This window comes from Ipomoea triloba, chromosome 11, assembly GCF_003576645.1.
Source record: "Ipomoea triloba cultivar NCNSP0323 chromosome 11, ASM357664v1".
NCBI classification, from domain to species: Eukaryota; Viridiplantae; Streptophyta; class Magnoliopsida; order Solanales; family Convolvulaceae; genus Ipomoea; species Ipomoea triloba.
Genome location: NC_044926.1, coordinates 7,347,170 through 7,372,190, shown reverse-complemented (window position 1 = coordinate 7,372,190; position 25,021 = coordinate 7,347,170). Strand labels below are relative to the sequence as shown.

At 32.4% G+C, this 25,021-nt stretch overlaps 3 protein-coding genes across 4 annotated transcripts; all 3 read left to right on the top strand.

The window, feature by feature from the left end:
- Positions 1-2,019: 2,019 nt before the first annotated feature.
- On the top strand, positions 2,020-3,877 carry LOC115997656. 2 transcript variants are annotated; one of them, XM_031237250.1, is made up of 2 exons: positions 2,020-2,999; positions 3,113-3,877. In XM_031237250.1, exons 1-2 carry the CDS (start codon positions 2,599-2,601, stop codon positions 3,288-3,290), a joined length of 579 nt encoding a protein of 192 aa, XP_031093110.1. In that variant the 5' UTR covers positions 2,020-2,598; the 3' UTR covers positions 3,291-3,877. The 2 variants fall into 2 exon arrangements, with proteins under 2 accessions (XP_031093110.1, XP_031093111.1); XM_031237251.1 differs by having other exon boundaries at positions 2,020-2,910; positions 3,113-3,513.
- Positions 3,878-3,902: 25 nt separating this feature from the next.
- On the top strand, positions 3,903-6,286 carry LOC115997657. Its single transcript, XM_031237253.1, has 3 exons — positions 3,903-4,720; positions 4,834-5,011; positions 5,874-6,286. The coding sequence occupies exons 1-2, from the start codon at positions 4,320-4,322 to the stop codon at positions 5,009-5,011; spliced, it is 579 nt and encodes a 192-aa protein (XP_031093113.1). The 5' UTR covers positions 3,903-4,319; the 3' UTR covers positions 5,874-6,286.
- A 16,131-nt stretch (positions 6,287-22,417) lies between these two features.
- On the top strand, positions 22,418-24,654 carry LOC115996728. The gene is made up of 3 exons (XM_031236104.1): positions 22,418-22,544; positions 22,981-24,105; positions 24,218-24,654. Exons 2-3 carry the CDS (start codon positions 22,982-22,984, stop codon positions 24,354-24,356), a joined length of 1,263 nt encoding a protein of 420 aa, XP_031091964.1. The 5' UTR covers positions 22,418-22,544; position 22,981; the 3' UTR covers positions 24,357-24,654.
- The last annotated feature ends 367 nt before the right edge of the window (positions 24,655-25,021 follow it).

Here is a 25,021-nt window from a genome sequence, read left to right as displayed (position 1 = left end):
TTTTGGTGTAGCAGCTATATTTCGATTCATCCTCTTTTTTCAAGGGTTTCATAATTGGACATTGAACCCATTTCATATGATGGGAGTTGCCGGTGTATTGGGCGCTGCCTTGCTATGCGCTATTCATGGTGCTACCGTAGAAAATACGGAGTACTTTATTTGAAGACGGTGATGGTGCAAATACATTCCGCGCTTTTAACCCATCTCAATCTGAAGAAACTTATTCAATGGTTACTGCTAACAGCTTTTGGTCCCAAATCTTTGGGGTTGCTTTTTCCAATAAACGTTGGTTACATTTCTTTATGTTATTTGTACTAGTAACCGATTTTTTCAATCACTAGTTTAAATTTCCAGTGTTTAAGGCAGTTATTTGCGGCAAATATGCTATGAACCCGGGTCCACATTCACAATTTTAGAACTCTATGTTCACAATTTTAGATCTCAATATACAAAATTACGTTACTCAATATTCACAATTTTTTAAAATTTATATTCACAATTTTTTTTATATAGATTCAAAAGTTGTGTTATACTGTTGAATATAGAGTTATAAAATTGTGAATATAAAGTTATGTAATTGTGAATATAAATTTTTAAAATGAGTTAATTCCAACAATGGCCCTCCGACTATGTTGATTTTCCAAAATTAATCCTCGACTTTTATTTTAGACAATTTAGGTCACATGACTTTCAAATTCTTTCCAATGTTGGTCATTTCGTTAAATTTTGGTTAACTTGAGGTCAAATGAAGGGGTAAAATTGTCCATTCACCTATTTAGTGTATTATTACTCGTATTTTTCATGTCCTATACGCTGTATATATGAATATAATCTCCGTCGAAATCTCAATCGAAACCATACAATCTCAGTCGAAGTCTCTTCGACTAAGATTATATTCATATATATAGTGTATATGACAGGAGAAATACGAGTAATAATACACTAAACAGGTGAACATGCAATTTTACCCATTCATTTGACTTTAACTTAACCAAAATTTGACTAAAAGACCAGCATTGGAAAAAATTTGAAAGTCAAGGGACTTAAATTGTCCAAATTAAAAGTCAGGAAATAATTTTGAAAAATCAACATAATCGAAGGACAATTGCTGAAATTAACTCTTTTTAAAATTATGAACATAAAATTATAAAATTATGAATATGGAGCATGGCATAACAACAGATAATTTGCCTTCCGGACCCTTCTCCAAATCCCAAGTCCCCATTTCGGCCCATTAACCCAAAAAAACCTAATACCCTTTACGACTTTACCCATTTCCCCTAAAATGCCTAATTCTTAAACTCTAATTTCCCCTTCCCAAATTACAATTGCAATTTGCAAACTCAGAAGAGTACCTCGAGACGAGAGATCAGAGTCGGTCGTCTCCTTCGCAACTCCTCCACTCCAGTAGTCCAGTCGGCAGTCTCCACACTCCAGTACAGATAAATAAATTTATTTTCCTGCCTTTTAATTTCATTTATTTTGTTTAATTATTGATGATCTGATCTATGTTAAATACTTGGATTGCTCGAGTGTTAAAACTTTATTATGCATATATCGTATATACTGCCAGTGTATGTGTATCCAATATATATTAAATGCGGCGGGGGAAGGGTGTCCCGTCCACGAAAATTTTCCCGATGGCCCAATATTAAGCTACGGTATTATAAATGAATTGAGGAATATAATGCACTGGCAGTTAGTGATGAAGACGAAATTCTTTTTGGTAGTGTGTCTTTACTGTGTTTAGAGTTGCCAATTTGGAGATCTGCTTCTTTTACAAATTCTACTGTGTTTATATGTGTTATTAGTTTTGATCTAATTATTTTTGTATAATTATGCATCTATGTGTTTTTTTTTTTTCTTCCAGGATGGCGGAAATCTCAGAATTCAAATATGCTTATTTCATTTCCGGAGTAGAAATAATTCGGATTAAAATCCCTATGACATCTAATAGTTTTAAACACGAAGTCCAGCTTGTGTTCTCTAATCCATCTCAACCTCTTCCAAGAGGTATGGGACTCTTTAGCCACAATCACATTGTATATATGGTTGGGGGCTACTTTCACAAAAGGGATGTGTGCGTGGACAGACCTAAGGTTGTGGATGTGGATGGACTTCAATATTTCGATCTTGTTTATATGTTTGATCCAACCAAGTTTGAAGAAATTCCGCTTGAAAATATTAAACCACTTCAGAACTTAAACTGTGATTGCATGATGTATCCTAACGTCATTCGAGCTGAGGATCGGATTTACCTGTTGTCACTGCCTGATTATTTTGGTCATAATTTTGACATGATCGGACACGCCTTCCATTTTCAATACTTTGATCCAAACAAGAATTTGTTTAAAACCCTGCCACCCCCACCCGTCCTACGTGATTATAAATTAATGAACATGGGTAGACTTGATGCACGGTGTCATTTTTTCCTTAGAGGTTATATATATGTGTTTATTACAGACGCCAAGACTTGTTTTCAAACATCTAAGTTCAACACCATAAATTCAGATTCAGAATGGGAGGATTGCAAGTCCATGGTGGACAAATTTAAAGAGAAAAATATTCCTTTTCCCTTCTTACATACATGTTGGCGATATGGGGATTTCGAATGAATTGGCTGATAACACTTGGATTCTAGTCGCCCTTAATGGTGGTGCTCTGCCCATTGCATATAATGTTCACCTTAGTGACAAGGGTGATATTGATCCTATATCTCATAGGGTTCTGGCTGAACTTCATACTTCGGATGTTCATAAGTATGGCAGAAAAAATGATTGGAAACAATTAGCTGATATGGGAGGTGGAAGGTTTTGTGTGATGTGCTGTGCTTTAGATGAAGATTTTTTGATATACGGCTTCGAAATTGATTTTGAACTTGAATGGACCATTCAAAGTGATAAAACTAAAGTGAGTTCGTCATCTATTATTTTCAAAATGGAATTCGATCATAATTACCCCATCCCTTTGAAGAGTGAACTTACCGGTTTCTGTATAGCGTTAAGTACACCCCACACCCCACATTCATTCTTCTCATTCATGCTTCTACTTGTGTGAAAAAGCTTATAATTCATTCTTTTGATGTCCTAATTGTTTGTATATTTATTGCCAGCTCTGCTCCGCCTCCTCTTGCATCTCCTAGCTCTGCTCCTCCTCCTCTTGTATCTCCCGACAGTGAAGACCAAGACAAGAATGATAGGAAGAGTAAGAGAAAATGGGGGAGTGGATTGTTTGTATATTTACTTCCAACTATGTCAGCTCTGCTCCTCCACCTCATCTGGGGCCGCTGAGTAAGTTTTCTTCTTCTTCTTCTTCTTGCGCTTGTCAACTTTGCCAATTCTCTTTAATGCAACTTGGAAAAACTTTAAAATTTTCATTTGTATGTTTTATTTGCTTAATATAGTAATCAACAGTTTTAATTTATTGGGAACAAAGGGTATGCTTCTTATTTCTTACTGAATGTGAAGTGTTCAAACATTGATAAATGTGTTTCATTCTTTCTTATCTGGCTTAGTTGTTCTTGATGTCTTATACATTATATGTATACATATGTACGTAATGTGGTAAATTATAAAGGAAAACTAGCTTTAGCTACACAAAGTTTGCAATATATATCTAGTGCACATCAAGTAGTGTGTGTATACAAAATGTTTGAATGGAAAGAAGAAGATTACCTTGAAAACTGCTTTCTTGTTTCCTGGAATTCTTTTTGCTGTCTTCTTTGTACTGAATGCTCTGATCTTGGGGGAGCAATCTTCTGGAGCTGTTCCATTTGGAACTATGTTTGCTTAGGGTTTGGTATCTCAGTTCCATTAGTGTTTGTAGGCAGTTATTTAGGTTATAAAAATCCAGCTATGGAAGACCCTGTAAAGACGAATAAGATCACATGAAACCTNTTGAAAATATTAAACCACTTCAGAACTTAAACTGTGATTGCATGATGTATCCTAACGTCATTCGAGCTGAGGATCGGATTTACCTGTTGTCACTGCCTGATTATTTTGGTCATAATTTTGACATGATCGGACACGCCTTCCATTTTCAATACTTTGATCCAAACAAGAATTTGTTTAAAACCCTGCCACCCCCACCCGTCCTACGTGATTATAAATTAATGAACATGGGTAGACTTGATGCACGGTGTCATTTTTTCCTTAGAGGTTATATATATGTGTTTATTACAGACGCCAAGACTTGTTTTCAAACATCTAAGTTCAACACCATAAATTCAGATTCAGAATGGGAGGATTGCAAGTCCATGGTGGACAAATTTAAAGAGAAAAATATTCCTTTTCCCTTCTTACATACATGTTGGCGATATGGGGATTTCGAATGAATTGGCTGATAACACTTGGATTCTAGTCGCCCTTAATGGTGGTGCTCTGCCCATTGCATATAATGTTCACCTTAGTGACAAGGGTGATATTGATCCTATATCTCATAGGGTTCTGGCTGAACTTCATACTTCGGATGTTCATAAGTATGGCAGAAAAAATGATTGGAAACAATTAGCTGATATGGGAGGTGGAAGGTTTTGTGTGATGTGCTGTGCTTTAGATGAAGATTTTTTGATATACGGCTTCGAAATTGATTTTGAACTTGAATGGACCATTCAAAGTGATAAAACTAAAGTGAGTTCGTCATCTATTATTTTCAAAATGGAATTCGATCATAATTACCCCATCCCTTTGAAGAGTGAACTTACCGGTTTCTGTATAGCGTTAAGTACACCCCACACCCCACATTCATTCTTCTCATTCATGCTTCTACTTGTGTGAAAAAGCTTATAATTCATTCTTTTGATGTCCTAATTGTTTGTATATTTATTGCCAGCTCTGCTCCGCCTCCTCTTGCATCTCCTAGCTCTGCTCCTCCTCCTCTTGTATCTCCCGACAGTGAAGACCAAGACAAGAATGATAGGAAGAGTAAGAGAAAATGGGGGAGTGGATTGTTTGTATATTTACTTCCAACTATGTCAGCTCTGCTCCTCCACCTCATCTGGGGCCGCTGAGTAAGTTTTCTTCTTCTTCTTCTTCTTGCGCTTGTCAACTTTGCCAATTCTCTTTAATGCAACTTGGAAAAACTTTAAAATTTTCATTTGTATGTTTTATTTGCTTAATATAGTAATCAACAGTTTTAATTTATTGGGAACAAAGGGTATGCTTCTTATTTCTTACTGAATGTGAAGTGTTCAAACATTGATAAATGTGTTTCATTCTTTCTTATCTGGCTTAGTTGTTCTTGATGTCTTATACATTATATGTATACATATGTACGTAATGTGGTAAATTATAAAGGAAAACTAGCTTTAGCTACACAAAGTTTGCAATATATATCTAGTGCACATCAAGTAGTGTGTGTATACAAAATGTTTGAATGGAAAGAAGAAGATTACCTTGAAAACTGCTTTCTTGTTTCCTGGAATTCTTTTTGCTGTCTTCTTTGTACTGAATGCTCTGATCTTGGGGGAGCAATCTTCTGGAGCTGTTCCATTTGGAACTATGTTTGCTTAGGGTTTGGTATCTCAGTTCCATTAGTGTTTGTAGGCAGTTATTTAGGTTATAAAAATCCAGCTATGGAAGACCCTGTAAAGACGAATAAGATCACATGAACAGCTATGGAAGACCCTGTAAAGACGAATAAGATCACATGAAACCTGCCTTTTCGATCTATTCTTTCTTTTTGGGGTGTTTTCATTGAGCTGTTTTTCATCTTGAAATCCATATGGGGTGTTTTCATTGAGCTGTTTTTCATCTTGAAATCCATATGGCTGAACCAGTTAGTTTTGCTACATCTTTGGTTTGGTTTTCATAGTTTTCCTGATATTGTTGATCACATGCGCAGAGTTAACTGTTGTGCTCTGCTAATTGCAGGCTTGCAGTGAAGACTACTATGGGTGGTGGAGGGCCTATCTGACTGCCGGTCCCTTAGTTTTATACTCTATTTTCTTTTCCTCTAATCTATTTTCCACCTCTTCACCAAGTTGGAAATTACAAAGCTGGTCTCAGGCATGTTATATTTCGGCTACATGTTGATTGAGTCATATGCCTTGTTCGTTTAAACCGGGACAATTGGCTTTTATGCATGCATGCTTGCTTCTGGTTTGTTTGTAAGATATACTGTCTGTGAAGATTGACTGATGGCAACAAAGTACGTACTGAATTACTAGTGATGAAGTTGATTGATAAGCATTTTCTTGTCTTAGGATTTGTGAACTTGTGGATTAATATATGGAACATGCATGCTCTGATCTTGGTTATGAATATTTTAGATTCCATTTCTTTAACTACTGCCTTTAAACATAAAAAGGATACTTTTTAGTTTCTGTTGATACTCAATCATGGTTGAAGCAACATTTTGATAAAAGTCGAGTTTAAGATTCAGACTATGATATGTTAATAGTAAACTTCCCCGCTCCTTCCAGCGATTTGGAAGGCACGGGAGCTTGCCCAGGGGAATCATCACTTGAGGGAATTGATGGCCCAGGGAGAATCTTCACTTGAGGGAATTGATTCGGGTTCTCCCAAAATTCATCCTACTTGAGCTACCCGATTGGGTTAGAGATTAAAAGAAAAATATGTCAATCTTAATATGACAAAGTCTTTTTGGCCATTTACATAATATTCTTCCTTCTATAAAATGTTTTAGTTGAGATCAAGTTTATTGTCAACTGCAACAATCTGTCAAAGCATTTTTTTTTTTAAGAAAAAGAAGACTAATTGGAAATAACTTACCAAAAAAATCATATCAAATTGGGGCCCACTCCTTTTAAAAATAAATAAAACAAAAAAAATTAACAAGTAGTCAAAAAAAAAAAAAAGAATTAACAATTTTCGTCAAATGAAATTAAAAATGACATTTCTCATTTACTTAATATTTCCATTAATATTCATCAGTCTTTTTTGTCAATTTAACATTTAAAAAGAAATCTTTAATTAGTAAAATAAAATAAGAAATGACGAGTTTTTTTTTTTAAACTACAATCTAATCTATATGTTTAACATAATTATATCAATATCTTTAATGGGGATGTGACTTTTGGTTTGAAACAAAAACAATAATATTATCAAATTACAAGATATTTAAGCCCTGTTTGGTAAAATAATTAACTTATCTGTCAATTTTGACTTACTAGTGTTTTACCCGTGCGATGCACGGAATGAAAAGTATAAAACTAAATGTTATAATTAAATCAGCTCTCGATATGTATGTAGATGTCTTCAATGTTATATGATTATAATGATTTGTTTTTGTATATAAGGATGTTAATAAAATACTAAAAGGTTGAAATTGTTATAATAGACTTTTCAATATACGATTATATTGAGAATAATTGTGTTCGAAAGAAAATATATTTGAATCATTGTTTCAAATTAAAATATTTAATTGGTATTAACTTTCTACATATAAATTTAAATTACAAATTATTGAAAACTTCTTTCTAAGCAACATTAATTGTTTGCTTACAACAATATTTTAAATTACTACAAAGTAAAATATTTAGCCCAGTTGAATTTCTCACTCTTGAAGCATCAACATACACAATTGATCAGATTTGCATCTGAAATAAGAACAATATAATTAGATCTCATATACGATTTGTGTATAATACGTAATTCAATAAAAAAAATACTAACTGTTGCTTAACATAGTCAAAGGCGTGGCAAGCGATTTTTGAAATACACCATATATGAGTAAATGACTTGATCCACTATTTTTCAGTGTAGTAGACAAATTTTCTACCAAGAAAAAAAAAAGTAGTATAGTAGTTAAATTCTAACTTCAATAAAGTTTCAAAATTTTAAAATTGAAATTGGTTATGGAATATGTAAATAAATAAACATATAAAAATTTAATATTAAAATTAAAAACAGATCCTATAATTATGCGCAAATATAATATGTTTATACATTTATGATTATAATACACATATGATAATTGTTTTAAAATCTTATATANAATTGTTTTAAAATTATATATATATATATATATATATATATATATATATATATATATATATATATATATATATATGGTCGGTAAATGAGATGAAGGTGTGGTTTATTCTAGAAACCACGCCTCTTCTTATCCACCCAATTTACACTCCAGTTGCTTCTTCTCATACTTCAAATTTCCATTTCACTTGCTACTTTGGTTTTTTTTCATCAACACATTTGTGGGTCGTAGAAGTGAAATTGGAAGCTGTTCCTAGCAATCACAGTTACTAAACTTGTCAGATGGAAGCTGTTCCTAGCAATCACAGTTACTAAACTTGTCAGATTTTCAACCCTCCTAGCAATCACAGTTACTAAACTTGTCAGATTTTCAACCCGATTGTTGTTGACCTATGTTGAAGTACAAACTTGGCCGAATCTACTAAATTCATACAATCTTCGCACACGGGTTCCATATTTGTTTGTTCAGATCAGATCAACTAAGAAGAAATATGAAGGGTAACCTTTGAGATCTACGAACAGCTAAGCTTGAATTTAGGGCTTTTTTATTTTGATTTTTACTTAGTGAATTTCTATCGTTTTAAATGCATTGTGGATTAGGGCTTTTGGATTTAGATTTATTTTTAGTTATTTTTATAGGATTTTCTAAGGCGAAGGAACATCAACGAATTCATGCATATAAGAACTGATTAGTTTTTTTTGTTTTTTGTTTGTTTATTTTTGTGAAATCCTATGCTCACCTAATCACACTAACTGATAGAATATTAAGAACTATGAATGTATATAAGTGTTAATTCGTACTTTTTGATTTGGGTAAAAATTTTCTGAAATTATAAGATTCGGGTAATGAAGAATAGTTATATAATTTGTCAATACTGGAAACTGTTGACAAACTTGGGCTAGGTGAGGATGATAGCTTCCTCTTATTTTCAATGACTATGGAACTTGAGAGTTGCTTCATTTCATCGAAATCTTGTATACCTTAGATACCAAAATTTAGAATCATCTTTATATTTTGTTGATTGAGTGATGTTCTTATATGCTTACCAATTAAGTATATTAAATATTGTTTTCAAAAAAAAATATATTAAATATTTGTTTTAATTATCTATGTGTTAATTTTTCATATTGGGGACTGAAGAGTTTTGAAATGATGTCTTCACAACTACCAATAAACATTGAATTTTTTGCCATCTCATATGTTAAGGTCTGCAAGTTATATATTAAGTGCATTTTACAGAGATCCTTAAATTTTGTTTCAAATGGATTTTTTATACAGTTCCATTGGTTGTTTATATAAGTACATTGCCACTGCAACATAGATTTTGTATAGTTCCTTACAACAAAACTTTGGTAGATGATGATGTTAGCTTCATTATATCCACACTTTATTTTTTTACACAGGTTAACTATTTGGGGTCTGAAGTTACATGGAAGCTGAGAAGATTGAAGTTTTGTATAGTGCATTGTATGAACACTGAATTTTTGACAGAGGTTAAGTGTTTATGGATTTAAGTTACAATTTAGCAAAGAAGATTTATGCCCTGTTTGGTAAATGGCTGTTGGCTGATTTGGTTGGTTGTTTGGGTTAGAAGGTATGATTTGTTGATAATATTAGCTGATTGTAGAAAGTTGTTTGATAAATTAGCTGTTAGCTGATAGCTGTTTGGTATAATTTCTTTTCTCAAAAAGCTAATTGAAAAGGCTGCTTTGAATAGCCTTTTGAATTTTAGCATTTTGGAGTTGCAAAAAGCTTATTAACCAAACAACTAATAGTGATTAAATAAGCCAAAATTGGCTGATAGGCTGATTATTTACCAAGCAGGGCCTTACATTTTGTATAGTTCCTTATATGAACACTTAACTTGCATATGAAAATTAATATTTTGTATAGCTACTTATATGAACACTTGATTCTTAAAACCGGTTAAGTGGTTTTGTATTTAAGTTACATTAAGTTAGAATGTAGCTTCACAGATTAATATTTCGTATAGTTCGTTATATGAAAACATTATTTTTTGCACAGTTTAACTGTATGTGGATTTACGTTACATTGCACCTGTTACGATTCATAATTTGACCCAGAGGATTAATGTATTTTTTATCCTACTTATGCTTTCTGTTTTTATAGAAAACAGGTATTTATAATATGGCACCCAAATACATATTTGTACTGTTGGTAATGGTATTACATACAAGATTGAAAAGTGAATTATTTACATCTAACTTTAACTATTATCTGATAAAACCACTTACACAAATTGTTGATCTTTTAAGTATTTAACCTTTGAACACAGAACAACATCAACTTGACATGCACTTTCATATGCTTACTTAAATTTAAAACTATTTTGTTAAGAGGTTTTCAACCATGTGTTTTAAATAGCTAATGGGTATACTACTGAAAAAAATGTCTCCTATGTCATAATGGTTAGTGGACTCATAGCCTTAGTATCTTAATTTAATAGATTTGGTATGAATGTATATTCTTACACTGTCTTTTTAATTGAAATTGGATCTATAAACTACGTTGACAGGATCATGACAATGGACTTTGGCTCTCTTGGAATTGTATGTATACACATTGAAATATGACTTGAAAGGTTAGTATTTTTACTGTTGAATTAGGTTTCCTATATAAGTTATTTGTAGCATATTTTGATTTCTGCCTTCTGCGAGATATGTGAAATGAGATAGGTTTCCTACATTAGGTTTCCTATATGTTGATTTCTTCCATCTTTGATAAAAACACATTTTTTTTCAAGTGCTATATATGATAGTATATTTCTGACCTTTTATTATTTTATTATATTGTTTTTTCACCTTATTTGAGTAAATTAGTAAATTTTTGTGTCATATTGCATGTGAAATAGATTTGAATTTTGCATACAGTTCTTGTATGACATTTAAACTGAATTTTTTAGGGCTTAAAGAACAGTAATATTCATTGTTGTTGTCCACTTGGGTAAATTACATATAGTCAGAAATTGTTGTGCTCAGGCTTTAGTTCTTTATATCTTCTTGAACTGCAAGATACACATTTGAAAAGGATTAGTAAATAAGTAACCATTAGTAAGTGTAGATTGAAAAGAAATCATACCATGTCAACTTATACTAGGTAGTCATATAGGCATATAGCTGGTTATACCCCCTTCTTAACTTCATATTGACCTGTACTTTAGAGATATGCAAAACTATACTGAACAGTCATTCGGATTTAGATAGAGAGAATTCGAACAAAATTTAAGGTTTTAAGGGAACATTTCAAATACAAATGGTGATTATATAAGTTTCTTCCCCAAAAAAAGACAAACACAAGATAAATGTGTTAAAGTAGCAGAACCAAATGACCTTGTGTCTTACAGTTGTAGCAGCCATTAGTATTTAGGGAAAGTTATTTGTTACAACCTTGTGTCTTACATGAGTTATAACATCAGTTCAAACCACCTTCTATACCAACGATCTTAGCCACCACCCAATAGTCTCCATACTGTACAAAACTTACCATAGATTTAAAACAGTTTAGAGATTAGATTTTATCATATTATTTTAAGGAATATAATATGTTTTGTGCACTTATTATTGTAACAACTTTTGACCCTACAGAATTTCATCAAAATTATGACATGAACATTGCAACTTTTTTTGTACCAAGAGTCAACCTTATCCACATGATCGACCCACACTGTGCATTTCATTTCATCACCACCACTGAAGATTTAAAAACAGAATAGCCTGTAAAAACCAAAAGACAACCTAGTATTAAAAAAAAAAAAAAAGAAGAACAATAGAAATAACACAAGATAATTTACATGTCATCCACTATGAAAAAGTCAATCAACCGGGAAGGCCTTCCATATACCATCTTTTCTATAGGAAAATAAATCTCAACTATCATTCCAATCACCATCTAAAAAAATATATATTCAATTAGAGAAGATATATACTGTACTAAATAATTAGAATAGAAAATGAGTATGATTATTTACCAATGAGTTCTTTGTCGTCAATCTTCTAAGAGGCTTTCAAAGATTTAAAACTTCTCAGACGAAACATGTGCCTAGAAAAATTTAAATTCTTGTACTGTTTCACAATCGTAGAGTAATTAAACTTGATAATATATTTGTTTGGGTTTGAAATTTAACATGTTCACATGGGATGTGAGCATGTAAAACATTACCCTATAATGAAAAATAGTACTACCTATAAGATTACATTGCTATCATTTGAATGTGCTGAATATGATAATTATAATGCATTTTTTCAGGTAAGACGATTACCTCGTTATCATGGAAGACATTCTCGACATTTCACAACTTCAATGGACCTACATTCCTTCACTTCATAAGTTCGAATACATCTGACTTTCAATGCGCAGGTTGTTCTCATTGCTGATATCTCAGTGGCCAAGATGTAGCCGGCATTTTGTATCCTAAAATCTCTGGGAACGTGTTTGTATTTATAATCGATGATTTAGAGTCCTATTAATGTATCTTAATGAATTAAAACCATTAATGGCGACGTTCAGATTACGTAGAATTTGTATGGCTGTCGATTGAAAGTATCCTGATTAATGGGCACAATCTTTTAAACAAAAATACAAAATAATTATCCAAACGAAGAGTCTCAGCAGCCTAAAAGTAAATAGCATTAAACGCTGCGTAAAACTGAACATTCTATGACTAAAACGACGTAGCATGGTTTGAGTGGGAATTGGAGTCAAAATTTTTTGCCAAAAACATCTAGCTCTTTTATATATAGGACTAGTATTATACTCGTGCATCGCACGGACTAAAATTGTTGACTTGTTTGATGTACGTTTGTCAATTGTATTGTATAACTTTGGTTATATTTCTTGTAAAAAAAATTGTTAGTAAAATAGTAAAGTACAATGCTTAAAAGATTAAATTTATAAATTATTAAATACTTCTTTGTAAAGTACATTAGTGGTTGAATTAGAAGTATTATCTAACTCATTACAAATCGTAAATTTGAGATCCCCTTAAGATTGCTTACTTAGATTAGACTACATGTAACTGTCCGTGCACAAATACTGTTTTTTTGAGTAGCAACCCAACATGAGATAACGTTTGTCTCTGACTTTTATTTATGGTCATTGCATATGGAAGCATATGATGGAGTCATGGCATTTAGGGAACCAACACCCTAGTACCTAAGTAATCACATGTCGAAATCTTTGCTTCTATTACGTGTTTTGACAGCTTTGTCACTATCAATCTAGTACCATACAAAGCCCAAGGAAGTGATCTATGTTTCTCAATAGCATCACAGGGGATCCAACCTTTAATGTTAATGAGTGATTGGGTATGCCCGAAGCCCGATTACCATTTAGGAATTCTGGTGTGTTCACGTTTGCAAGAGTACCATCATTAGACTCAGATCGACATACCGTGTCGCAACTCAAGTATGTCCTACTCTCAGCAACATGTATGTCACTCATGTATTGATTGACAGCATTGACCACATCAAGTGTTGGAGCTAGGATCACACGACTTTCTAAAAAGCTATTATCAGCATTGTGTATTGAAAACATTGGGTCCACTGCGTACATCTTGTAATTGTCCCTTGCAATGTACGGACTAAAAATTTAAAATATTAAAAATATGCTACATTAAGAAAATTATTAATGTTATTAAATTTCATATATAAAAATGAAATTTGAGGGTTACTCATTATAAATTTTGTTATTTAATAACAAAATTTAAATTCGATTAAAAAATAGCAATGAAATGTATTTTGACCAAATAAAAATACAACAAAATATTAACCAAAGCTTTTAAAAAAATAATAAAGATATATACATTTATACATATTCAGTACATATATATGTGTATGTACGTACATATAAGTAAAAATACAACACAAAATATTATCCTCAAAAAAAAAACACAAAATATTAACCAAAGCCCATTACGGATACAATTGACATATAGGGCCCATTTAATAGCCCAACTAATTTGCCAGCCCAATATCCTAACCCGGCCCACCCTATAAATCATCTATAACCCACCGACAACCCACTCCACTACAACATATTCTGCTCTCTCATCTCTCAGCTAGGTTATCTCTCACTCTCCAGTTCTATATACCTCTTTGCTCAAAGAATTCTCACCAACAACTTCAACTCTGTCACAACTGTTTTTATGCATCTCTGCATTATGTTTTCTAAAAAATGCATACAAACCGATGGTCGAAGTTGTTGGTGAGACATATGTTGAAAGATTGAGTCAAAATCTCACGAAGAATCCATTTTGCAGGAACATATAAGTTATTTTGTACAAATATATCTATTTTTACAGATCTAGATTTTTTGAAAAAATATTATTTTTTTCCTTATATCTATTACAGTTCTATTATTAACTTTGGCCGTAAATGTGAGATGTCGGTTTAAAAAAAAATGGCGATAGATCATAGATGTAGTCCTAGATCTGGACATCTCTATAGTTATCATACAGATTTGGTAATTTTTTTTATTTATTTAGTCATATTCTTAGTCTGGATTTTGCATGAGACAATTTTTGAAAAAGTTAAGGTTAATCTATTTCAAATTATGCTTTTAAATTTACTGCAATTTTACACTTATCTTTTTAATTAACGTTTTTTACATATCACAGTTTGGTATTGATTGATTTTAGTGTGCCGTATTTATATGAAGTAAGAATCAATCTTGTTTGTAGCTGTAGTTTTTCCTAATCTTTCTATTTGTAGTATCTCAGTCTGTTATTATATTTACTTAGTATTTGTATGGTATATTCATTGCTAGCCTGCCAAAAAAACAGAAGTTGGTGGGTTTTCCAATCCTCGCTCAAACATCACACCAGTTAGGAAAGAATGATTTACTTAGTCAGTAGTTACAATAGAATCAAGCTACTTTGGCTGACATGTTGTGGGTTATTTTTTTTATTTTTATTTTTTTTGCTTTTACATGCTGTGGGTTATAAATCTTATTATTTAATAAGAATCTAGAATCTCCTCACTGGTTCTGCATCAACTTTTGGTGTTAGCTACGATTGAAGGATGTAATTTAGCTTCCACCACCTCATCTAAAATTGTTATCTGTTGCTGAACTTGATAGGCCCTCTGGATTGAGCGTTGCAGTACATTTCATGACTTGAAACATAAAGTAAGTATTTTAACATTCCTGCAAACTCAATATATAGATTGCAACACATAAAAATAAAATAAAATTCAAAGCATGTACTATTTGCATGCTAATATTTCATCGATGATAGTTAGGAAAATTTTCATTTATTATTTACACAGATATCTGACACTTACATCATTAAATCTATTCATAAATTAAACACTATCACCTATCTCTATGATGACTTACATGGAAAATGTTCATCTGTCTCTCTTAAAACCTTGTAGCTCCACATAGTTGTCTCTATTACATTGCTTGCACATCCACTTCTGATTTTGTCTTACCTGCAAATGATTTCTTATACAAAAGATAAACTAAATATTTCATGAATTAGACTTTACACAAAAAGTAATTTAAATACTTGAGTCCAAAAATAACAAAACCAAAACCATTGTTCAGACTTTAAAAAACTTGATAGGGTCTATCCAAATTTTAAGTTGTAACCATTGTCTAGCATGAATATCATCACAAATAAAATTTAAAACAAATAAGATTTACAATTTTCCAGTTTGTCATCTGCTGAATCAATAACCTCCTCCAGTTTCACAGTGGTATACACCTTTATTATTTTGTATTCATACTCAGTGATCTCGACACTCCAAATAAAATTCAATTGGCCATTTTATGTTTCTTTTCAAGAAGTTCATCTGCTTTTTCCTTACATCAACATGTTGCAGAAGTTGTTTCTTTAATCTAGAACCCAAACTCATTCTACCATTATTTTCTTGTTTTGTGTGCATTGCAAGTACATATGACTGCACCCATGAAAAAAAAAATCATGGATTGAAGTTTTGGACACAATTTTTGTGGGTTTGTTTTTTAAGAAAAGAAAAAACATACCAACCAACATTTTTAGATCAATTCCTTCTAGTGTCTTCAGAGAGTTAAATATTGTAAACAGTAAATTGTTTTAGGAAAATCACAACCCTTGTATTCTTTATACTTTCACCAATGTTTTATGATAGAATCTCTAACATGAAAGGGATACTACATGTCTTATAGGTTCAATCTATCATTTATTTCTCTAGCTTTCATTATCTGTAAATCATTAATTATTAAATATTACCTGATCATTGTTTCTTCTATCAATTAGTTATAGAACTCTTACCACGACAATAGTCTTCCTCTTACGGTTTTGAAATATGAGCATATATCACAGTAACATACTTTAGGGTAAAAAATAAGAACAGAAAACAAATCATTAAATCCTGTAATTATAGGCCTCTTACCATGACAATAGTCTCCCTGACTTAATCTGCTACATGAGGTTTTTGATATATGAGCATGTATCAAAGTGCCCTACACACAGAAGAAATAACATTGTTTTCTATTTTGATATATACAGACTTAAAAAAAGTAGTTGTTTACGCAGTATAATGTTTAAGGAAATGTACCTCTTCATCATGGCAGACAATTTCATCACTATGTATTGCCGGACCTCCATTACCTTGATAGGGCTTCTATTCTTGAAGATTGATAAATCGCAAGCAAGAATGTATACAACCATGCTGGAAGAGAACTGTGAATTTTGAAGAGTTTTCTGGGTTATCGTTTGTTTGAATCCGATAATTATACTTGTATTATATAGGCTTTAGTTGTGTGTACATGTAAGAGTTCTGAACCTATATTAATTCCCATAGTATTAATTGTTGTTGTCAATTAGTATTAATTGTTGTTGTCGATTCGGGAATCGAGAATCGATTCTTTTTTTTAAACAAACGTGTTGCGGCTATTCATTAGGGCTGCAAGCCTACAATTAATACTCTTTCCTTTCCCATGTCAACCGTATTCTACAGCCTAATTTTTTAAACTAACGGTTAAAACTCAATTACTCATTTTACCTGCAAAACGGCGCCGTTTAAGCATGGGCGGGAACTTTGCCAAAAATGCATTTACTGCTCTTCTTCTGGCTTTTTTATTATAGAAGATAGAAGATAGAAGATAGAAGATAGAAGATATGATAGGATAAGATAGGTTTTGACCACTATTAGTTATTTGACTTGGTTAAAAAATCAATATAAGTGTTTGGTTAATTAACTTTTTGTAACTCCAAAATGCTAAAAATTAAAAAAGTTAATACAATCAACTTTTTTAATTAGCTTTTTGAGAAAAGAAATTATACCAAAAAACTATCAGTTAACAACTAATTTACTAAACACTTTTCTACAATCCGCTAATGTGATCAACTAGTTATATTCTATAACCCAATCAGCTAACAGCTATTAACTAACAACCATTTACCAAACATGACCTTAGCATAAAGAGTTGGTTGTTAGACCATCTCCAACCAAGACACCAAAGCACCAAAACAGGAAAAAAAAATAATGGCGTGAAAGCCCTCTAATCAACAGAGTAAAAACACCAAAAGTTTTGGTGCAATGTGAACAGTGCAATGCATCCGCACTATTTTTTTTGCGGACATTTACTTCCCATTTTACCCATCTTTTGTTCTTTATCTTTTTTGTAATTACTTTTGTATCTTTTTTTTTTTAATTTACATATTTTGTTAATTATTTAAACAAAAACTGTATATTATTAAAAATAAATTATATCATTTGAAAGATCTCATTAAGATGATTAAAACAAGACTAATATTGAATATAATTTAATTAAAAAAATTACAATGTTGCCTCCCTTTTCTCTCTAAAACAAAAAGCTTTTCTCTGCTGCTCAACTTCGGCTTCCACCGCCGGCCTCCGGCCGGAGCTCTAATGGAGCTTTGAGCCGGCGGTTTTTGTCACCTTCTACGTTTACTCTCGCTCTTCTTCCGCCCCGACCACTGTCGCAACTCCGTCCGCCTCCAACCACCGCTACAGATCTTTTTCTTCCGTTTTCTTTCCCTTTGAATAAAATAATAGTAGGCAGGTATTGGGGTTTGTGTTGGTAGTCTTGAACTCCCAACCCTACTTTGGCTTTACCACTTTTTATTTTCTCTATTATTGTGTTTTCCTCTCGTTACTTTCACGGGCTTTTTCCTCTCGTTACTTTCACAAGCTTTTCATTATCATTAGCATAAATCGTTTAGTTTGGTTTCGGCAAGTGTTGATCTTATCCTGGGCGAGCAAAAAAGAATGATGATGAAGACCCAGATCTTTAATGAAGCTTTAAGCTCCTTGAAGGAACATAGCTTCCTAGTTATGAAACAGTCCGCGATTCAAGTTTTCTATAGTATAGTTAGAAAAGTTGTTTCTATGTCTGACTGTAAGGAATGGTTTACCATTTCATTGATCGTTGATGTAAACGTTTTATGTTATGAATTAATGGAATAGCTACGTTTACCTTCAAAAAAAAATAAAAAAATTACATAAAACATAATTAAATTTTAATTTTTTTGAAAATTAATTAAATTTTAATTAATTAAATACGACTATATGTTAAATAATAAAAGTATTAACTTAAACTTTTTATGAGAATATAAATTATTTTAGTGTACGAATAAAAATTGGTGTAGAACTTTGTGTAAATGGGTTGGAGATTTAAAAAAATTTGGTATAAGAATATGCTTGGAATATACTTTTGGTGTAAAATTTAGTGCAAAATTTAGTATTTTGGATCTAAGATGGTCTTTGAGTGTATCCAAAGAAGCGAATTGTTTTGGTTGTTGGGCTTAGAATAATTGATAGACTTAGACAATAAAGTCATTTGGGCTTAGTGGTGGTCATTGGGTATAAAATCTACATATATATTGGGCTTAGGATATTTTGGGTGGTGAAATAATCTTCTACTATAATAAAGCAGAATCTTTTAGGAAAATAAAATTAAGAAAAGTTTCCCGCCAACAACTCAGTGAATATTTGTAGTTTAATTACTCATAATTTTAGCCAGTTAGAAGATATTGAACAATGAACCTGGTCTGCATTAAATACGTATATTAATTGAGACTCTTCAGATTTTGATCAAGAAACAACGGTTTAAATTACTCTGTATTTATTTACTATTGAGTCTCTTTAGTATCCGAATAATTAGCATTAATTACCATATCTATGCAATTATTCCTTACAAGCTATATAAAGAGCTCAGTTCATACCAATTCCAATACACCACAAACACTAGATATAACAGAGTTTACAGAGATTGTTTACAATTCAAATACAAATTGCATATTGCCATAAGTCTACGAATGGCTATTCCATTGTAAAAGCAAAGACCTACGCATTCAATTACAACTTGCTGGACGAAGTACTACTTGCTTCCAAGAAATCAAGGAATACATATTCTACAACAGAATTCCATGTATATTCTTGAAGTGAGATATCTCCATTCAATATCAGGAGTGGAGATTAAGATTTGTGGTTCGTGCATACAATGTCCCGGAACTCAAAGGAAGCGACTCAATCAAGAGCAAGGAGGTTGTCTTTCACAATTCTGAGGTACTTTTTTAATACAAATAAGCATACTGCAAGCGCCATTCATTAATGAGTTCCATAAAAGATGAAAATTACATGTATATTTGTATTTGCTTTTTTTTTTTATATGTTAAGTGTAGGTAAATGTGGCAGAGTGTGCACAAGACTACCATTGTCAAGGCAACAGTAGTATAGCGGACCATTGTCAAGGCAACAGTAGTATAGCGGTTATATGAATGTATAAAAGTATATAGGTTACCAAGTCAGATAGATTCTTCTGATTTCAATTGAGACAGTTTAGTTCGAATGCTTAGTATGAAAAATAATTTATGCATCAAATGGTATCATCATCATTTGCATTTTTCTATTGGTTAGAAAAGTATACATTATAAAAATAACTTAAGTACAGAGTATTTAATTGAAAAGTCAAACTAGTGATAAAAATGAATCAATTAATAATTAAAACATACATACAATTACAAAGTACTTTGAAGGATCAAGTATTCACACAGATAAGTCTTATACATTAGTAAGTTATGTTATTTTAATTTGTAGTGAGCAATCCAGATGAAACTTATATATATGATATTTATTTATCCAGCTGGAGAATTACTTGACCATACATCTAGAATGGAGACCAGTGGAGTTGGTGAGGAATTAGATGAGGATTTTATTTTAACATCCAAAGGAGATTTTTTATGTACATGTAAACATTTTTTTAAAATTTATGAATTTGTCAGATAGATCAAACAAGTCATGACATAGGAAAATCATATTACATGAGTGAATATATTTACATGTGTATTACTTTCCTTACTCGCCTTAATGTCCCTTTTATACTAAGGGGATGAAAGTCTATAAACCATTGTAGTAAGTTTATTTCAAAAGGGAAAAACATCATGGATATTTTTAAACAGTCAAGTAAATGCTATTTCTCATGCAAAAAGAGACATTGAACAATTATTTTTCCATTAAAAAGTAATGTGACTGCAGGTAGTACTGTTCCAGAGCCCAAATAATTATTTCATGAGCCACGTGGTCCACATAGCCAAATACAAAGTATATATTTTTAATATATATTATTAAAGGTATGACCACGCAATAATTTGTGGCAAAATATGCTATGGACCCGGGTCCACATTCAAAATGTTAGAACTCTATGTTCACAATTTTAGATCTCAATATACAAATTACATTACTCAATATTTACAATTTTTGAACTCTATATTCACAATTTTATTATATAGATTCAAAAAGAGTAAATACCCAAAATGGTCCCTCGACTATAGGATAATTCACAAATTAGTCCTCGAATATTGATACAGAGGACCAAATTAGGTAAAATTTGAATAGTTGAGGATTTAATTGGATTCAATCAATAGTCGATGACTAATTTGTGAATTATGCTATAGTCGATGGACCATTTTGGGTATTCACTCATTCAAAAATTGTGTTATATACTATTGAATATAGAGTTATAAAATTGTGAATATAAAGTTATGTAATTGTGAATGAAGGAGTTTATTTTTCTGATGAAGACAGTTGCTATTTTTGTTTATGTATTCTTGATTTATCCGCTAGGTCAGTGTGGTTGGTTCTTTGCGCTTAGTTTTGGTGTAGCAGCTATATTTCGATCCATCCTCTTTTTTCAAGGGTTTCATAATTGGACATTGAACCCATTTCATATGATGGGAGTTGCCGGTGTATTGGGCGCTGCCTTGCTATGCGCTATTCATGGTGCTACCGTAGAAAATACGGAGTACTTTATTTGAAGACGGTGATGGTGCAAATACATTCCGCGCTTTTAACCCATCTCAATCTGAAGAAACTTATTCAATGGTTACTGCTAACAGCTTTTGGTCCCAAATCTTTGGGGTTGCTTTTTCCAATAAACGTTGGTTACATTTCTTTATGTTATTTGTACTAGTAACCGATTTTTTCAATCACTAGTTTAAATTTCCAGTGTTTAAGGCAGTTATTTGCGGCAAATATGCTATGAACCCGGGTCCACATTCACAATTTTAGAACTCTATGTTCACAATTTTAGATCTCAATATACAAAATTATGTTACTCAATATTCGCAATTTTTTAAAATTTATATTCACAAGTTTTTTTATATGTTACTCAATATTCGCAATTTTTTAAAATTTATATTCACAATTTTTTTTATATAGATTCAAAAGTTGTGTTATACTGTTGAATATAGAGTTATAAAATTGTGAATATAAAGTTATGTAATTGTGAATATAAATTTTTAAAATGAGTTAATTCCAGCCATGGCCCTCCGACTATGTTGATTTTCCAAAATTAATTATCGACTTTTATTTTAGACAATTTAGGTCACATGACTTTCAAATTCTTTCCAATATTGGTCATTTCGTTAAATTTTGGTTAACTTGAGGTCAAATGCTATTTATATTTTTCATGTCCTATACGCTGTATATATGAATATAATCTCCGTCGAAATGTCAATCGAAACCATATAATCTCAACGTGTGCGGGGGATTTCCAACCAAGCAACACGTGGAAGTCTCTTTTTTGTGGGTGACGCGAAGATTCGAACTCATGACTTTTTGCATGGCTTTGATACCAAATTATAGCATGTGCTCCATCTCAACTAAAAGCCTAAGCTGATAGTTGGGCTGCATATATTATATTTATGTTCACATTTGAAAGTCAAGGGACTTAAATTGTCCAAATTAAAAGTCAGGAACTAATTTTGAAAAATCAAAATAATCGAAGGACAATTGCTGGAATTAACTCTTTTTAAAATTGTGAACATAAAATTATAAAATTATGAATATGGACAATGGCATAACAACAAATAATTTGCCTTCCGGACCCTTCTCCAAATCCCAAGTCCCCATTTCGGCCCATTAACCCAAAAAACCTAATACCCTTTACGACTTTACCCATTTCCCCTAAAATGCCTAATTCTTAAACTCTAATTTCCCCTTCCCAAATTACAATTGCAATTTGCAAACTCAGAAGAGTACCTCGAGACGAGAGATCAGAGTCGGTCGTCTCCTTCGCAACTCCTCCACTCCAGTAGTCCAGTCGGCAGTCTCCACACTCCAGTACAGATAAATAAATTTATTTTCCTGCCTTTTAATTTCATTTATTTTGTTTAATTATTGATGATCTGATCTATGTTAAATACTTGGATTGCTCGAGTGTTAAAACTTTATTATGCATATATCGTATATACTGCCAGTGTATGTGTATCCAATATATATTAAATGCGGCGGGGGAAGGGTGTCCCGTCCACGAAAATTTTCCCGATGGCCCAATATTAAGCTACGGTATTATAAATGAATTGAGGAATATAATGCACTGGCAGTTAGTGATGAAGACGAAATTCTTTTTGGTAGTGTGTCTTTACTGTGTTTAGAGTTGCCAATTTGGAGATCTGCTTCTTTTACAAATTCTACTGTGTTTATATGTGTTATTAGTTTTGATCTAATTATTTTTGTATAATTATGCATCTATGTGTTTTTTTTTCTTTTCTTCCAGGATGGCGGAAATCTCAGAATTCAAATATGCTTATTTCATTTCCGGAGTAGAAATAATTCGGATTAAAATCCCTATGACATCTAATAGTTTTAAACACGAAGTCGAGCTTGTGTTCTCTAATCCATCTCAACCTCTTCCAAGAGGTATGGGACTCTTTAGCCACAATCACATTGTATATATGGTTGGGGGCTACTTTTACAAAAGGGAGGTGTGCGTGGACAGACCTAAGGTTGTGGATGTGGATGGACTTCAATATTTCGATCTTGTTTATATGTTTGATCCAACCAAGTTTGAAGAAATTCCGCTTGAAAATATTAAACCACTTCAGAACTTAAACTGTGATTGCATGATGTATCCTAACGTCATTCGAGCTGAGGATCGGATTTACCTGTTGTCACTGCCTGATTATTTTGGTCAAAATTTTGACATGATCGGACACGCCTTCCATTTTCAATACTTTGATCCAAACAAGAATTTGTTTAAAACCCTGCCACCCCCACCCGTCCTACGTGATTATAATTTAATGAACATGGTTAGTCTTGATGCACGGTGTCATTTTTTCCTTAGAGGTTATATATATGTGTTTATTACAGACGCCAAGACTTGTTTTCAAACATCTAAGTTCAACACCATAAATTCAGATTCAGAATGGGAGGATTGCAAGTCCATGGTGGACAAATTTAAAGAGAAAAATATTCCTTTTCCCTTCTTACATGTTGGCGATATGGGGATTTCGAATGAATTGGCTGATAACACTTGGATTCTAGTCGCCCTTAATGGTGGTGCTCTGCCCATTGCATATAATGTTCACCTTAGTGACAAGGGTGATATTGATCCTATATCTCATAGGGTTCTGGCTGAACTTCATACTTCGGATGTTCATAAGTATGGCAGAGAAAATGATTGGAAACAATTAGCTGATATGGGAGGTGGAAGGTTTTGTGTGATGTGCTGTGCTTTAGATGAAGATTTTTTGATATACGGCTTCGAAATTGATTTTGAACTTGAATGGACCATTCAAAGTGATAAAACTAAAGTGAGTTCGTCATCTATTATTTTCAAAATGGAATTCAATCATAATTACCCCATCCCTTTGAAGGGTCAACTTACCGGTTTCTGTATAGGGTAAGTACACCCCACACCCCACATTCATTCTTCTCATTCATGCTTCTACTTGTGTGAAAAAGCTTATAATTCATTCTTTTGATGTCCTAATTGTTTGTATATTTATTGCCAGCTCTGCTCCGCCTCCTCTTGCATCTCCCGACAATGAAGACCAAGACAAGAATGATAGGAAGAGTAAGAGAAAAAGGGGAAGTAGATTGTTTGTATATTTATTTCCAGCTCTGCTCCTCCTTCTCCTCCGGCGCCGCTGAGTATGTTTTCTTCTGTATTTGCTTAATATAGTAATCAGCAATGTTAATTTATTGGGAACAAAGGGTATGCTTCTTATTTCTTACTGAATGTGAAGTGTTCAAACATTGATAATTGTGTTTCATTCTTTCTTATCTGGCTTTAAGTTGTTCTTGATGGCTTATACATATGTACGTAATGTGGTAAATTATAAAGAAAAACTAGGTTTAGCTCTTCAAGTTTGCAATATATATGTAGTGCACATCAAGTAGTGTGTTTATACAAAATGTTTGAATGGAAAGAAGAGGATTATCTTGAAAACTGCTTTCATGTTTCCTGGAATTCTTTTTGCTGTCTTCTTTATTTGTACTGAATGCTCTGATCTTGGGGGAGCTGTTCCATTTGGAACTATGTTTGATTTCGAAGGTATTTGAGCATCCTTAAATCTCCAGACTCTGATCTATCTCATGAAGTTCTTTCAATTTAGCGATCCGATCTATCTCATGATCAGGTGCTTACAATTTAGCGAGGGAATTAATCATTGTGTCCTAGGGTGGAAACTGTGGACTACAAAAAAGTGGGGTTGAATTGATCTCGTCTTTAGGGACATCATTGTGTTTAGAGTTTTTGTAATTGTATTTGCTAAGCATTAAATATTCGTCGTAATATTTGTTATTGAACGGAATCA

Bases quoted from the DNA above. Each gene is read 5' to 3' on its own strand.
- LOC115997656 (XM_031237250.1), top strand. From the start codon at position 2,599: ATGGGGATTTCGAATGAATTGGCTGATAACACTTGGATTCTAGTCGCC. The intron at 3,000-3,112 runs GTTAAGTACACC...ATTTATTGCCAG, and splicing joins CTTACCGGTTTCTGTATAGC to CTCTGCTCCGCCTCCTCTTG.
- LOC115997657 (XM_031237253.1), top strand. From the start codon at position 4,320: ATGGGGATTTCGAATGAATTGGCTGATAACACTTGGATTCTAGTCGCC. The intron at 4,721-4,833 runs GTTAAGTACACC...ATTTATTGCCAG, and splicing joins CTTACCGGTTTCTGTATAGC to CTCTGCTCCGCCTCCTCTTG.
- LOC115996728 (XM_031236104.1), top strand. From the start codon at position 22,982: ATGGCGGAAATCTCAGAATTCAAATATGCTTATTTCATTTCCGGAGTA. The intron at 24,106-24,217 runs GTAAGTACACCC...ATTTATTGCCAG, and splicing joins CTTACCGGTTTCTGTATAGG to CTCTGCTCCGCCTCCTCTTG.